Source organism: Xenopus laevis, chromosome 8S (assembly GCF_017654675.1).
Source record: "Xenopus laevis strain J_2021 chromosome 8S, Xenopus_laevis_v10.1, whole genome shotgun sequence".
NCBI lineage: Eukaryota > Metazoa > Chordata > Amphibia > Anura > Pipidae > Xenopus > Xenopus laevis.
Window position 1 is genome coordinate 80,960,173 of NC_054386.1, and position 16,449 is coordinate 80,976,621.

At 39.6% G+C, this 16,449-nt stretch overlaps 1 protein-coding gene across 7 annotated transcripts in view; it reads right to left on the reverse strand.

Moving 5' to 3' along the window:
• LOC108700223 overlaps positions 1-16,449 on the reverse strand; it is a 23,663-nt gene continuing 7,214 nt past the window's right edge. Inside the window, exons 1-6 of one of the 7 annotated variants that reach the window (XM_018233226.2) lie at positions 15,396-15,717; positions 6,465-6,580; positions 3,910-4,501; positions 3,642-3,768; positions 2,520-2,821; positions 1-1,188 (exon numbers count right to left, since the gene is read on the reverse strand). In XM_018233226.2, coding sequence (XP_018088715.1) covers positions 1,045-1,188; positions 2,520-2,821; positions 3,642-3,768; positions 3,910-4,281 — 945 coding nt within the window. In that variant the 5' untranslated portion in view covers positions 4,282-4,501; positions 6,465-6,580; positions 15,396-15,717 and the 3' untranslated portion in view covers positions 1-1,044. Of the gene's footprint in view, positions 1,189-2,519; positions 2,822-3,641; positions 3,769-3,909; positions 4,502-5,454; positions 5,928-6,464; positions 6,581-9,682; positions 10,278-11,042; positions 11,078-15,395; positions 15,718-16,449 lie in introns of those variants that run through there. The other 6 variants (XM_018233224.2, XM_018233227.2, XM_018233225.2 and 3 more) reach the window with 6 other exon arrangements.

Genomic DNA, 16,449 nt, shown 5'->3' on the forward strand with positions numbered 1-16,449 from the left:
TTGCAACAAAAAAAACTATTTATTGAATATACTGTAAGTTTGTACAGCCCCTGAAAGTGTGAGTTTGATCTCTGTGATTCTGCCTGAGACGACTGTGGCAATCATGGCATAAAAGCACACACTGTTTTATGGAAACAATAAAAAATCAAGCTGCAGTTTTTTTCTGGTAAAATATGAATAGTGCTTATGGAAAAAAACACCTTACCATTGTACAGGATTATTGTTTCCACTGGAATCAATGAGTAAACTAAGGGCATGTTGCAATACAAAATACAAAATTCACTTTATGTAGCTAACTGTATATCTAGTTACTGATTATCTGATCACATTGCTAACAAGCACATATTAAAGTTGTAGAGGTTTGATGAAGAATTTTAATATATTTTAGTTAAAACAAGGGTAATGAAAACAATGCAGCAGAAGGTGCTACTGGAGGAAAGAGATTTTGCAGCAGTAATCAAGTGTCAAATCTTGTGTCCCTCTTGGGGCAATGCCACTTAAAACAAGGCAATGTTTCCTGCCTAACACACCCACTTCCCGTTCATAATTAAACTTAAATCCAAACCACTTTTACTGACAAGAAAGTCAACATTATCATGAATTAATAGGCTGAGTAACTTTCTTGATTTCTTATACAATTCATTCATAATGGGGAATTTTATAAAGAGGTTATTCATTTCCGTAGATCATCCTTCTTATTTGTATCCTCACATTGGTGAGGATTATAAATTCTCCTCCATTCTGTATATAATGATTTCATTTCCTTCCAGAGCCTTTTCCAAGAGTTTCATGTTTTAAGAATCCAAACTACCACGTCCTCCAATGTTTTGATGGAAAAAAAAAGTTTTGAAATAATCAGACCTTAAAAAATGAGCATAGAATAAAAATAAATTTTTCCACTTATGTGGTTCTCTGTTTCCTATTCGTGCTCCAAATGGGATGCCAGGGAAAGCAGTGTAAAACAACCTGATACCTTACAGACTGGCTAGGGAATGCTGCCAGCAAGAAAAATGGGGACACATACATTTCATTCATCTTGCCTGATCAACAGGCACCCCCAAGTGGCGGAGGCATTTCCACTCTTTGTTCATCCAAACGATTCCCTTGAACACGAAATAATATCTCAAATAGATCAGCAGCACCCTGTGGGAGTGGAGGAGAACAGCGCTGGTCTTCCATCCGCTGAGCCTAAAACAATACATGATTGAGGAGGCATTAATATTCTATTAGGAAAGTATCATTCCACAAGCCCATTAAGCTTAAACGTATTCCGACATGATTTTTATGGTGTCGTTTTTATTTCTAAATTATACATTATACACTTACATTACAAATAATTCACTCTACTATATAAAATATTATTCCTGAAACAACAAGTGTATTTTTTAGCTGTAAAATTGTTGCGTAAATAGCAAATAGGTTTAAAAGGCGCACTCTAGTGATGGGCAAATAAATTCACCAGGCGTGAATTCGCCATAAAAATTTCTGCATTTCATGGGTTGGGAATAAATGAGCGAAAATGCGGCGAAAATTCACAGTCAAAAAATCCACCATGTCAAAAAAATTTGCCATGTGTCAGAATAGTTACTCGCAAAAAAATTGTCCTGTGTCAAAATTATTTAGACGGCCATTTGGACAAAATTGACGTGTGTATTAATATTGTTGCAGTCGTCAAAATTGCCGTGCATCAAAATTATTTTGATGCCCATTGACTTCAATGCGTTACGCAAACTTTTTGACATTTCACAAACAGGACAAATTCACCCATCACTAGCACACTCCCAATAACAATCCTACCGGGACTCCCCAACAGACTGACCAACGCATAATGAACATTCAAAAACAGATGAAGGTTGCAAAAGAAAAGTTTACATCGTTTTATTTCATTCAAAAGCTACAAATATAAATGAAACATAAACCCGATGCGTTTTGACCATAATAGGTCTTCATCAGAGGCAAAAATCAAAATATCATGAAGAAAAGAATAACGAGAAGAAGAACGAGGGTTTCATCTACTGAAGTTTCATACCTGTGTTTGTCAGTACCACGGTCCCTAATATTGGTGTGTAGGCAGCCACCTGAGGTCATTTTGCCTGGTCAAGTGCGTTCAGAAAGAGCCAGCACTGCACAATGGAACTGTTTTCAGATAAGCTATTGTTTTTCATACCTAGTGTATTTGGAGGAGTTGCATTGTGACTTGGATTTTTACTATTAATGGAACAGTAACATCAAATAATGGAAGTGTTTTAAAGTAATGAAACTATAATGTACTATTGCCCTGCACTGGTACAACTGGTGTGTTATAGTTTATATAAGCAAGCTGCAGATAACAGATAAGCACTGTGGTATACAATGGGATTCTTCAGAACTTATCTGTTATCTACTGTGTATGGATTTCAGCTCAGAATGTTGCTGGAACAGCACAGATTTATCTCTTAAATATCACTTTTTACTTTTCAAGACTTTCCTCTTTGAAAACATATGGAACTCACTGATTTGTGAAAGCAATTTCCCCTTACCTGATGCCCTATAATGGTATTGTACAACTCCTCTTGAGCTGGTATTTTTAAAGGTGCTGGTTTCTTTTTGAGACTCCTCCCAGTCCATGATCCCCTCCTCCTGCGGTGGAGCTCTATGAGCAGCCCTTTTTCATCTGAAGGAAGGGATAGGTTGCGTGAGGTGGGTAAAGAAAAGTGTCGCTTGGCCCGGGGACGTGATGGAGGCAGCTCTGCTCTCTGCTCTTCAAGGCGTCTTGTTTGAGCAGTGGAGAGAAGGTCAAGGAATTGTTCAGTGTGAAGAGACAGAAGTGAGTCAGATAAACCTGAAGAGAGATCATAAAGCAAGTTGGTATCATATGCCAGCCTTTTCACTCAACTGTGCATGCATAGGCCCGAGGGCCATTGAAGAAGGAAGACGTGGAAGAAAAGGATCACTCTTTGGTGTTAGCTCAAAAGTACCCCCGGGCAGGTTCAGTTTTCTACTAAATGAAGCACTGGTCCAGGGTATCAGATAAGTGATTATAATCACTAGGAGATGCCTAAAATGGGTCAGGGCACACAGGCAGATTTGGGTAAAAATTAGTCGCCCAGCTGCCTCCCCTGCCTTCCCGCCAGCTTAAATTTAAATCGCCGGCGGGATGGCACTTGGAGCATTTCGTTTTCCGAAGTTGCCCGAAGTTTCCTCATGAGGCAATGTTTCATATTTCCCCTTCTAAAGCAGCTCTGATCACTGAGCTGCCAGACTGAAATACCTGAGACAGGAACATTAAACTTTACACTTCAGGTTTGGGAAAACAGTAAAAAATAAAAGATGGAAATCTTGGTTTATGGTGAACAATCCGAAAACAACTCAACTGGAAGAAGTGTTTGGAAGGTGAACAACCCCTTTAATCAGTGTGACTTCAGAGAGATATTGGGCAAAATTTGAACTAAGGTGTCAGAGAATGCTTTAAAACTCAAGATGGCAAAAAGATTTCAAACTAAAATAGTGTATTTCTGGGTAGGTTAAAGGGCAAGACCACAAAATTAAGTTTTAATTGCGGACATAGGAAAATGGTGTACACACACCCACATAATATAGAGTGTGTGTATATATATACATATACATGTTTACATGTATAGATAGAAAGTACAAAATACAACCTCGTCTCTCACTGATAGGTGAAGGAGGAGCAGATCTCCAGGTTCTGGGCTTCCCCTCTAAACCATCTGTAGGTGCTTTTGCATCATCTTGAAAAACACCATCATCTCCAGCAGCCATAGGATGTTCCTGAAGACAAAGATCAATGTCAATAAGAAATGGTGAAAACACTGACTGAGGAGGACAATGCGACTCTTTTATCCACTGTCCAGTCCCTCTATGTCATGAAAACTAGTTTTATTGTGTACATGCCATAGCCTTTAAACTCACCTGGTTCTCTGGCTTATTGCTCCCTGGTTCAGATGCCTCGACTTTTTCTGTATCCGTCTGGTCTGATGTCTCATCTCGCACCGTGAATGTCTCTGCAGTCACTTTTTCTGTGTTTGTTTGTTCTGATGCCTCATCTGACACACTGAATGTCCCTACGGACACTTTTGCTGTGTCTCTCTGTTCTAATGTCTCATCTTGTGCATTAAATGTTTCTGCAGTCTCTTTTTCTGAATTAGCTCGTTCTAAGCTTTGATCCTGCACGTTGAATGTTTCTGTAGACTCTTCCTCTGCACCTTTATGTTCCGATGTCTCACTTTGCACAAGGAAAGCCTCTGCAGACTCTCTCTTGGTATTTTTACCTTGATCGCACATCCTGTTCCAACTCCCAACTACTTGTTTTTCATCTACATATATTTGTATATATATATATTTGTATATGTGACTTATATCTGACTCTTGTGCGTTTTTTCTCTCTACTTTCTGTACTCTCTCACCAGCATACTCTCTTTAGTTGTGCCCCACTATTATATTCTCACTTTGGCTTCCTGTTCTAGTTCCTTGTTTTGGCTTCTCCTGTTCCTTGTTTTTCAACCTGTGAAAATAAAAGGAATAACAAAAGGCAGGTGAAGTATGTGTATGAATTTCTATAATGCCACTAAAGCTTAACAAGGTCCAGTAAAACCAACAGTTAGATTAAAGTAATATAGATATTGTAAGTGTAAAATTTCATTTTTTACTTTCTAAAGCAGCTCTGGGAGGAGGGGGTTGCTGATGCTATAAGGGTAAGGGCACACCTGGAGATTTGGGGAGATTTAGTCGCCTGGCGACTCTTCTTTGGGGCGACTAATCTCTCCGAACTGCTTCTCCGTTTCTTCCTCCGGCTTTAATGAAAAAAAGCCTGCGCCAATGCACTCGCAGCGCTTCAGTTTCCGAAGTCGCCCGACGTTTCCGGACAAGGAAACCTCGAGCGACTTTGGAAATCGAAGCGCATTTAAATTTAAAGCAGCTTTAAAAAGTAGCTTTCCTGTATACATTTGTTTCATAACATAAATACAGTATTTGTGTGGAGTTCCCCATAATTCAAATTATCGAAATCCATTTCCTTACTGAATCGTGTGTTCCAGTTGTGATTATTTTCTTGTGTGCTAATCCAAAGCTGGAACTACGGTAAGTGATAGTATTGCTGCAAATGTTTATATTCCCTTTCATGGAGCCTTGTACTAATATAGTGCAAATCTCCTCCCATTATTAAAAGGGGAAGAAGAGTGTATGGTGATCTAGGGAGGGGGCACGGGTTCTTTCCCACCTTCGACTAACTGTAAGCCTTCCATACATAGAGTATGAAGGAGAAGGAGTTCCACTGCGTTATGAATAACTGGTACTGTACAGTGACAGCCGTGTATCACACACTAACAGAGGATGGTACTATGTGAGAAGCTCCAGCAATGCAGTGACAGTTCAGTACAAAGAAACCAAACTTGACATAAATAGTTACCTGACAGCTTTGCAGTTCCCCCAGTGATAAACATGTAAAAGTCTGCTCACCTTATATTTTGTATGTGTCGTTCAGTTTGGGAGCTGTCCCTCTCTCACTCTCTAAACTGTATGTAAGCTGTCACTTCCCCTCACCGCCTCTCCTTCCGTTCATTCTCTTCCTCTTTTCTTCCTCTTTGTGCTTCTCTTTCTGTGCCCTGTCACTCCCACTGACCCCCACTTCTGTAACTACCTCTTACCTACACTCCTCTCTCCAACCAACTCCCCACTTTCTTTCAGTATTCAGTCTCCCCCCACTGACACTACCTCTTCCTTCTGATATGAATATTGCTAACTATCACATTGATCCTTCATCCCAGTGTATTTTTCTACCTAATTCTTTATTTTTTACAAGTTTTACCTTAATTTTACTTTTTTCTGCTTAGAGTTTACAGCTCCACCATTAATCCCATTTCTTAGAATTTCCATCTCACGTCATTCTAATTTATTTCTATGTTTTTTTTTTATATATAAACCCACCACACACACAAACACACATATACAAACACACACACACTCTACTCGTTCCTGTCACTACAGGTCTTTGCAGGTTTGTTGGTAGCACTGAATCTGCCACTTCCTGCCTGCAGCTGAGCACATACATTCCGAGCAAAATATTGTGTGTTGTTCCCTTTTCAACCATGTTTTTTTTAAACTTTGAAAACAAAGTCCTGACTGTAGAATTCTATACAATATTCTGACAGCTCAGCATTTTTTCTTGCTCCCCTTTAAAGCACATGCCGTTGGAACAGGGTCTTGTTTTGGTACACTAGAGAAAGTCGCCAGAGAGTAAGGAGAGAATCATAAGCTTGTCTATCTTGTCAGATCAGTTTTCAGTTCTAGGGTCTGACAGTTTATTGCAAATGTGGTCTGTACCTAGTCAGGTAAACCACAATTACAAAGCTGCTGCATTAAAAGGTTAACGTAATAATAACACATCCAAAATAACGCAGCGTTGGTTTTCTTGCAAAAAAAATGAACCCTACGCTGATCTTTTGATGTAAAAAAATTGCATAGCTCACCACAGACTTGGCACATCTTCCCTGCGGCTCTCATTTTTCTCTGCTCTCCAGTGTGTTGGGCTGAGCAAGCCAGACTTCACTCTTGTGCATTCCCTGTAAATGGGAGTCCCCTGTGACTGGCAGAAGATATCAAAAAATCAACTTAAAAAAAAAAAAATATATATATATATATATATATATATATATATATATATATAGCGCCAGATCTGTAGGAATGATATTTCCCCATCCTCTAACCACTGCACATCACATGACCTGAAAAAGCAGTTCGAAAGTGATACTCAGACATCTGATCCTAATAATAAAGCTTCTTTCACACCCAATAAAACACATCAAAGTAGTGTAAATAGATGTTAGTGGTCCCCACAGCAAATTCATTTTAGGACCCCCAACATATCCAGAGGTTGTCCTGTTTAACTAATAGATGTTAAAAATTGAGCATTGTTTGGGCCTCATGGGGCCCCCTATACCTCTTAGGCCCCCCTGCAGCCGCAGGGTCTGCTTCCTCTGTAGTTATGCCCATGCATCCAAAATTTACTCAATCATGGTTTACAACCTGCAGTCCTCAGATGTTGTAAAACTATTTCTTCTTTTTCCTTATCTTTTAATTGTTTGCAACCAGTTTAGTAGGAATATGGGGACAACATGGGAAATGGCTAGGGGCAATGAAAAATGACCAAAAAATGAGATGCCCTTTGCCATGTTGTTGTTGTTTTTTTTTTTTGTAACAATAGCTCAGCACCGTATATGAGGTATGAGTAAAACTGACTTAACAGTTAAAGATATCTTCTGAGATTATTTGCTACTAGATTGCTTAAAGGAGAAGGAAACCCCCTGGGAGCAAAAGCCCTCCCCCTCCGCTGTGTTGCCCCCCTCCCTCCTCCCCCCTGGCCTACCTGTCCCCCTGGGCAAATGCCCCTAACTTGTTACTCACCCCTCTGCGCAGGTCCTGTCCACGGAGTTCACAGTCGCCATCTTCTCCCACGCACGTCTTCTTCCTGCTTTGACCGGCGTCTTCTGGCGCATGCGCAGTAGGAACTACTACCGGTACGGATCTACTGCGCATGCAACGAATGTCACAAAGTTTTCCGATTTCACTTCGTGACATTCGGCGCATGCGCAGTAGAACCGTACCGGTAAATGTTCCTACTGCGCATGCGCCAGAAGACGCCGGTCAAAGCAGGAAGAAGACGCGCGTGGGAGAAGATGGCGACTGTGAACTCCGTGGACAGGACCTGCGCAGAGGGGTGAGTAACAAGTTAGGGGCATTTGCCCAGGGGGACAGGTAGGCCAGGGGGGAGGAGGGAGGGGGGCAACACAGGGGAGGGGGAGGGCTTTTGCGCCCAGGGGGTTTCCTTCTCCTTTAACTCCATGGATTGTCCCAGGTGCACATTCAGTCACTGTATCAAACTGTACTCGATTTGTCCCTCTCTGATACTCTATACAGCCAGGACATGCTGGCTTTGGTGTGAGGGCATTGTATACAAACTGTTTAAAGGGCATGTAAAGGCAAAAAAATAAAATCCCATTTTTACTTTCTTTAATGAAAAAGAAACCTATCTCAAATATACTTTAATTAAAAAATATGTACTGTTTTTATAAGATACCTGACTGCATGCAGTGAAACCCTCACTTCATTTACTGCTGTGGATAGGAATTGTCAGACGGTCCCTAAATGCTCTTCAGGGAAACAATCATACTTATGAACAGCAGGGGGAGCCCCCACCTTACTTCCCAGCCATGCAAAACTCAAGCAGCTTTGTTTTTTTTCCCTGTAGAGCAGTCAGCGACTGTGTAGAGATTTGGATTTGGATTTTATTTTTGCCTTTACTGTTTCCAACTTCAGCTGCAGGGACTAAGCTCATGGAGCCAGATTTAAACAGATAAACTGGGATTCTATTTGGAGGATTATTTTGCTGCAGCCACTGGTTTTGCAGAATGGGAGAAAGTTTGTATTAAACAATACAAAAACTATAAAATCCACATTTGATTACATGACAACACAGGGTCCAGTGCAGTCTGTATATTCTGATTATTAATCAGTCTTGCTGTATCGGCTTCTGGCAGATTATTGACTTGTGCTGTTTTGATAATTTATGACGATACCTAAGCAGCCCAGACCACACTGAGCATGTGCACAGTCTCGGTCTTGCAAAGATGTTTAACAAAGTTACAATATGGTGACCCCCTGTGGCCAACTTTGAAAGCATAAATCATTTGTTTGATTAGGCCTGTGGTGCAGTAAGTTCATGTTTATGTTTAATATACAAAATAGAGCATTTCTAGCCTTATTCTATTTTAGACTTTCCTTCCCCTTAAAGATGGCTTTCCTCTTTGTTAAAGCTAATGCCAGATGTGGTGCTGCCATTTTTACAATGAGAACAGAAAACACCAAACACTGCAAGATACAGTCGCTCATGTGGCTCATATCATTAACTTCAATGCCATCCATCATTACATACCCAAGGTAGATTTCCAACTGTAAATGCTCACTTGCAAAAATGCTGTAGGAGAAAGATGGCACCTGAAAACTCCCACATACTGGTGTGACTGTCTTGCACAGAGCTTGTAAATCAGTTTTGGATTTTCTTTGTCCCATATTTTAAGATTAGACCTTTGAGAAGCTCTCACATTATAAGAATGGTTAGAAGGTGAAATTCACAGCAGATTATTTTCTTTAACACACACACACATATATATATATATATATTATTATTATTATGAACATGTATTTATATAGCGCCAACATATTGTGTAGCACTGTGTATATATATATATATATATATATATATATTGTTTTAAAACCAATACTCACCAGTTTTTTTTCCTGCACTCCTCTGAGCAGATGCAGCCAACTCTTTCTTATGGGCACAGACTCACAACAACGCATGTAAGCCCCGAACGTAGGTGGAATGCAGCATGTTGTGTTCCACCTGCGTTCAGCGATTACATGCGTCATCGTGAGTACAGCACGCTTTATAAGAATTCATTGAGTCTTGGCCTGCGCTCCTCAACAATTGAATGCAGTATCATGAGTATGTATACTCAATTCATGTACACCTGAAATTTGCTTAGAATTACATTTTATTATGGGGAAAAAAACAGTTGCGGTGGGAATCCCCTTTAAAAAATAGTATTTTAAAAACAGTTGCAAGAAAAATACCATGAAAAGAAAAAGGCAAATAAAACATAGCACAAAGTAGCATAATAAAAATTACCACAAGGCAGAAAGAGGTTGGTATCATCTCCCCATTTATCTTTGGGTAATTAGAGCCTAATTAAATGCCTGCTCCATTTAATTAGACATGCAAAAATGAAGAGCCCTCTCCTTCCCTCCTAATTAATATCTCAGCTTCAGCAAGGTGGCTAATGAAGTGTGCCAAGGGGGATGAGGAGTAAGAGTTAATGGAGCGAAGCTCTGCAGGATCTTTTTGAGCTCATTTATAAATGGGACAAAGCTCTGCAAGGTTTCTCTCTTTAGGGAAAGGGCTAATATAGTGACACTTATCTTTTGTATCTGTATTGTATTTAAAAGGGATGGGTTTAACACTGTAATTTTCTGCCAAGTTCTTACCAGAGTAACAATATAAAACTAGTATTGTGCAGGGAGGGGGTTAATGCTCACTTTGGTTATCCTTCCAAAAAGTGGTACAGGAATAAAAGTCTTCAGTGTAGTGAAAGGGTTAACCAGTTACTGCTAGAGCTTCTCTGGAGACCATTGCCGCTTTATCTTTCCACTGCCAGAAACAGATTTGGAAAGGAGAATTCATTTACTCACCTGACATCTAAGGGCAGAGACACACGGTCAGATTTGGGGAGATTAGTCAACCGGCGACAAATCTCCTCTTCTTCTGGGCGACTAATCTCCTCGAACTGCCTTCCCACCGGCTAGAATGAAAATCACCGGCGGGATGGCAATTGGAGCGCTTCATTTTCCGGAATTGCCCGAAGTTTCCTAGCCGGCAGAAAGGCAGTTCGGAGAGATTAGTCGCCCCGAAAAAGGGGAGATTTGTCGCCGGCGACTAATCTCCCTGAATCTGACTGTGTGTCTCTGACCTAAAAACAGCAATTGCTCACAAAATAGCACACCTGGACTTGAAGAGCTGGACTCCATTCCATCTCTCCTTGCAGAACAATAGGATTTCCCTCTATATCACTTCACTAAACAGTTAATACTGGTATCTGGAAGCTTCTTTCAAGTGTATTATGGAAGAAACCCCTTAATATGAAATCATGCTCAACAAAGGTTTTATGGAAGAGTTAATGCATACACTTGTTTTAAAACTATTTCTGGCAGAGCTGGAGGAAAGCTCTGCGCAATGTTTCAGGCAGTGGAGAGGTTAAAAAGCAGTGCTCTCCAGGGTGTTCCTGGCTGGGGTGAGATAATGAAGGACTGTTTTCTGAGAATTTAGGGAGATATTTAGATATATTGTCTGGGGATTCTGAAAGAGGGAATAATAATTCAATAAAAATTCAAGCAAATTGTTTTGCTTTTGGCAGGGAGAGCGTTAATGAGGCTATATTCAGCAGAATGGGGGTTTTGAGCTTCTCACAGATTGGTCTATCTTTCAAATGTACCTTTTGATGAACATTGTCCATTCTCCCTTGTTGCCCTCCTCCTCCTCTTCACCTTTTTCTAATATGGGCCTTTGTCAGGCCAGCATCCCCCATGCAGTTAGGTTCTGCTGTTATCTCCTAATACATATTACATCTCCCCTCCCCCTCCCTCTCATTACCTCTTTGTATAATACTCCATCCCCCACTCCTCAGGGGGCTCTACACTGAAGGCCAGGGGTCTTGAAAAGGACATATTGTGTGTGTGTATTCTACATGTACATATGCAAATATATCCCGGCCCAAGCAGAATATATACAGACACACACACAAAGCCCTATCTATTCTGCATCCATAGATATGTCAACCATTGCAATACAATTAGCCTTAGTTAAATGTAATCTACCTAAAACATAAGTAAATTAGATATTAGTTATAATAAGTAAATGAAATGAGAGAGAAAGAGAACTGTGAGAGAAAGAGAAGAGTGAAAGGTTTATAGTTACAAACTATTTCTCATAAATTGCAACAACTCTAAAGTTGGCTAAATTTTTAGCAGCTATACTGCAAGCCAAGTGTAATTTATTAAAAAATGAAACATAATATTTAAACCAGAAGCGCCAAAAGGAAAATCCTGGGAGAGGAGAGCAGTGATCCTCATGCGACTAGCAGGCAGCCTTTCCACTCCAGTCACGTGGTACACCAAACAACAAATCAAAAGGCACATTAGCAGGCTGCCATAGACACAGGATCCATAAGCCGAAGTAGTTAAAAGTTCCAATTTTTATTCAATATGTTGCAGTAAAAACATTTTGTAAACACGAATGTATTGCAGGCAGGGTGAAAGCATGGCTTGACGCGTTTCGTGACTCAAACTAGTCACTTCCTCAAGAAGCCAATGCGCCTTCTGCCAGATACCCATATATGTAGCTTCCCCCCTCTACTGTTCAATTAGGGAATTGATAATAAATGAGATAAAATAAAATAATAATATAATTGTGTAGTTAAATGCTACATAGACAGATACATAAAAACACAGTCACTACTGTCGCCCATAACAAATAAATTTGTAAATATTGATGCACGGACCTTGTAAGTTGATCCCTTTACACTCTAATGATCTTGAAAGCCATGCTTTCACCCTGCTTGCAATACATTTGTGTTTGCACAATGTTTTTACTGCAACATTTTGAATAAAAATTGGAACTTTTAACTACTTTGGCCAATGGATCCTGTGTCTATGGCAGCCTGCTAATGTGCCTTTTGATTTGTTGTTTGGTGTACAACATAATATTTAAGATCACTTTGGAATCTTTATATGGCTACTTACACCTGGGAACATATAGTTCTCTAAAACAGCTTTAAGTTGGGTTTGGGTGGAAAGATTTTTCACTGGTTCCTAGTTACAAAGACTGTACAACAATAGTATATAAAGCTGCTTGCCTTTACAGCAGTACATTTCTGCACATTGCCCGTACACTGCACATATGTATATATGGGTTAGGAAAACTAATGATTGAAGAGTATAGCAACAATAGCAATGATTCCTAAAGATGAATGGACCTGGAACCTTATTAATGCTAAGGAGTGGTATACTTTGGGACAGAATATAAATGTGTTATGCCATGACTTGATTGGCTTCAAATCACAGAACCATAACTAAGTCTTTCACTTTGGTTTTGTTCCTGACAAATGTATAAGAGAGGAGAGGAGCCAATAAAACAAAGATAAACAGAAGTAACATACAGGTACAACAAATCAGCCATTTCACTAGTAAACTATGATCTTTTGGACATTATTCTATTTTGTATGTCACCTGGGGTTTCCACCTTTTCTGGAAAAAAAAATGAAGCATCTAATCTTTCTTCCCTATGAATAACATTTGCATCAAGCATCATTTTTACCATTTCATTTGGTAAAATACCAGCCAAATGGCAACTGTGCAGCTGTATTTGGAGGAGGAACTATGAGGAGGAAACATTTTCACTGTAACGCAATTATAACCTTTGGCTTTGTTATTCTTTGAGAACTAAAGCTGTAGGAACTCAGCTCACTCACTCTTTTGTCAACATGACACAGCATACGCAGCTAAAACCTGGGCACTCTGCACTATACACCTTTGCTTATATATCAGCCCCATGCATAGGGTTGCCACCTTTTCTGGAAAAAAATACCGGCCTTCCTATATATTTATCTTTTTTCCCTATTAATAACATTGGGATGAGCCATCATTTTTACCGGCCAGGCCAGGTGGCAACCCTAGCAATGCAGCAATAGACCAGTATTAAAGAGGCTATATCCATTATGGCTTGGCTTCCTATATGCAGGGATGGATTTTCCTTTATCTCCTGTCTAACTGCTCTGCTCTATAATCTGTTTACAGTTAAATTTAATCTGCTTCTCTGTTTATCAATATATCAATATATATATATATATATATAATATATATGTATATAAAACTCTCAAAAACTCAAAATAATTCCGTAGCAATTATAAATAGTAAACATTTGGCAGACTAGTTGCAAAACCTGATGAGCAGAGATGACAGTTACCCAGAATGTTACAGAGGCAGTGAAGTTCTGCTGGAACAGCTGTGATATTGGCTAACATGTTCACATCTGGCATAAACTTACAGGTATATAAAAGCTGACAGCAACTAGTGATGACACTGAATGCACTTATTGCGGTGCAAGTACATTTTGGGGCAATTGACTACACAGAGTACAATGCAGCATATTGCTGTATATTGATTTTATACAATTACATATTTCAAGGCATAGAGGAGAGGCCGCTTGAAAATTGTAAAAACACAATATTGTTCTTAATGCTGTTTTTTTATACTGCTTCTTATGTCGCACATATTTTGCTGCTATTTTCCCCATTGTCTTGAATAGGTAAACCGAGGTCTGAGGTGGTGCAAAAGAATCATATAAATAACAGCAAATAAATGCAGTTGTTTATAAATACTGCTGACATTTTTTAAATAATGGATGGGTAAAATCATGTGTAGGAAGAAATACGCAAGTATATAAATATGCAATTTCTTTTACAGCACTTTTAAGGGCCTTTAACACAGTTTGTTTCTGAGCTCCCCTGTGGTGGAACACACAAAGGAACAACTGCAGGGGGACGCAAGTGCGTAAGGGCCCTTACACTGTTTTTCTGCTGTAGATCAATTTGCACTATTCAATTCTCACTGTAGAGAATTTGCATTTAGGGAAATGTCACACTAGGGGGCAGATTTTCACTTGGAAAAAACCCAAACCTTTTCCCTGTTTTTAACATAGGGCTAAAAAGAAAAATGGGTTAAAAAAAAAAGTACGTTTCCTGCAGAGTAAAACATTCCTGTATTTAATATACATTATATGAAAATAAGAAAATATGTATTATTATTTTTATTATTATTATTATTATTATTCATAATAATACTATTATTAATAATAATCTATTATGCCATTATTAAAAATGTACAGTGACATTGCTCACTTTTAAGCAGAAAAAAACAAGGAAATGTATTAAAAAAAGTAAGTTTCCTGCAGAGCAAAACATTCCTGTATATAATATACATTATAAGAAAATATGTATTATTATTATTATTATTATTATTATTAATAGTATTAATAATAATAATCTATTATGCCATTATTAAAACATGTTCAGTGACATTGCTCACTTTTAAGCAAAAAAAACAAACAAACAAGGAAATGTATTAAGTAGAGGAAAAACACATTTAGAAAATAATTGTTGTTCAGGACTTTTCATCAATATTCAAACATTTGAATATTTGAGCACTATTTTTATTTTAAAGTTCTGTGGGGAAAACATGTTGAATATTTGGAAATCTGCCACTAGGTGCTTTGGCCAAAATGCCTAGTTTGCCATAATCCTTACTATCCCTTTTAGTTTTAGTCAAAATGCCCGATACTTGCAAATTGCACACAGCAACATTCTGTCAGTCAGCCTGCTCTAGTGACGTGTGGGTCAGGAAAAACTTAACCCACATCCAACCGTAATGTATACTCGAACCTAATCTGCGATACACTACTTCTGCGTGTGCTTCTGGTTCCTAGACTGGCAATCTTCAGGAGAAGAGGAGAAGTGCACTTCCCCAGTCTGACACCCAACCAACCCAAGGCTACAACAGTTATCCAGATTTCAACTCAAACCCAAAAGACTCGCTGATCCAGTGAGTTTTGGATCAGCCTGCATATCAATAGCCTCGTCTGATGAATTACACTCAACCCACAGTGCCCATTTATGAAACGGAGCACTGGAAAAACTACATTGATGCTTTACTTACAGAGCAGTAGTGTGACCTGTGTCTCACGGACCCAAACACTCCTAACACTGTACCCCTTCTCCTTACCAACAGCATACCTTGTTTCAGCATTGCAACTGAGCTGATGGTGTCCAGGTAGGAAAGAACCCATTCCCAGTTTTTCCACTGGGAACCAAGGTCACCGGTCTATGGTTTGGTGGTGCTCGCAACTGGGGGGGGGGCAGAATTCCTTGGCTCAGGTGCAGGCCATGCATCTGAGCCCCCACCTCCTCCTAAAAGCAAATTTTGTATGCTGGATTTGTGTCAAAGCGAGCATCCAACGGGCCCCAAGTGGGCGCGAACCTGGGTGCAATTGCATCCCCTGGTAGTTCCACCATTGACTGTTTGTGCCTTCCCCGTCTGCCCCTGTTGAAAGGCAGGCCCCTGTTCAGCCTAACACAGGCCAAACCAGAGTACAGAGGCCTGCGACAACTTACACAATGCAGGATGCAGGGAGAAAAGTGCAAAAAAATGGCTCCTATAATTTTATATATTACAATAGGTGGTATATAAATATATTCTCCTGGCAGAGTTTAGAGCACATCATGCACATTACATGAGGCCATTTTCTCTCTGATCCTGTCTTACACATTAGCTGTTCCATTCTGCACCCTTACACATCTGTGCAGCAGCAGAACAATGAGTAATTGGGAGTTGGATCCCCAAAACAGTTTTGCACACTTATTAAAATTGCACACAGTAAGGACCCCCTCCTTGGTCCCCAGCTGCCACTGAGCCTGCTGTCTCTGTTCTTTTGTCCCTGACTGTTTGGTGTCCCCATGTTTTAACACGGAGCCCTGAACAAACTAGGGAGGTGGCTTTCTCTCCCGCCTTTTTGTTTTCATTCGCCCTCCCCCTTGATCTGTTTTATTTCAAGTGTAAATCAACAGTTGTGAGGGTCACTTCCCCCCTTCACACCATAACTGATAAAGCTAACATCTTGAAAACCTAAGAAAAATAAATGAGGAGATAACAGGGTTGACAGGGGGGGATTTATCAGTTAGTTCATGCACCGTCCTAATCCAACAAACAAACAGCACTAATTCTGCCAATAGCCAATCATTACCTTATCATTATACAATAATCCTTTATCTATTAGCAAAAGAAAGAATA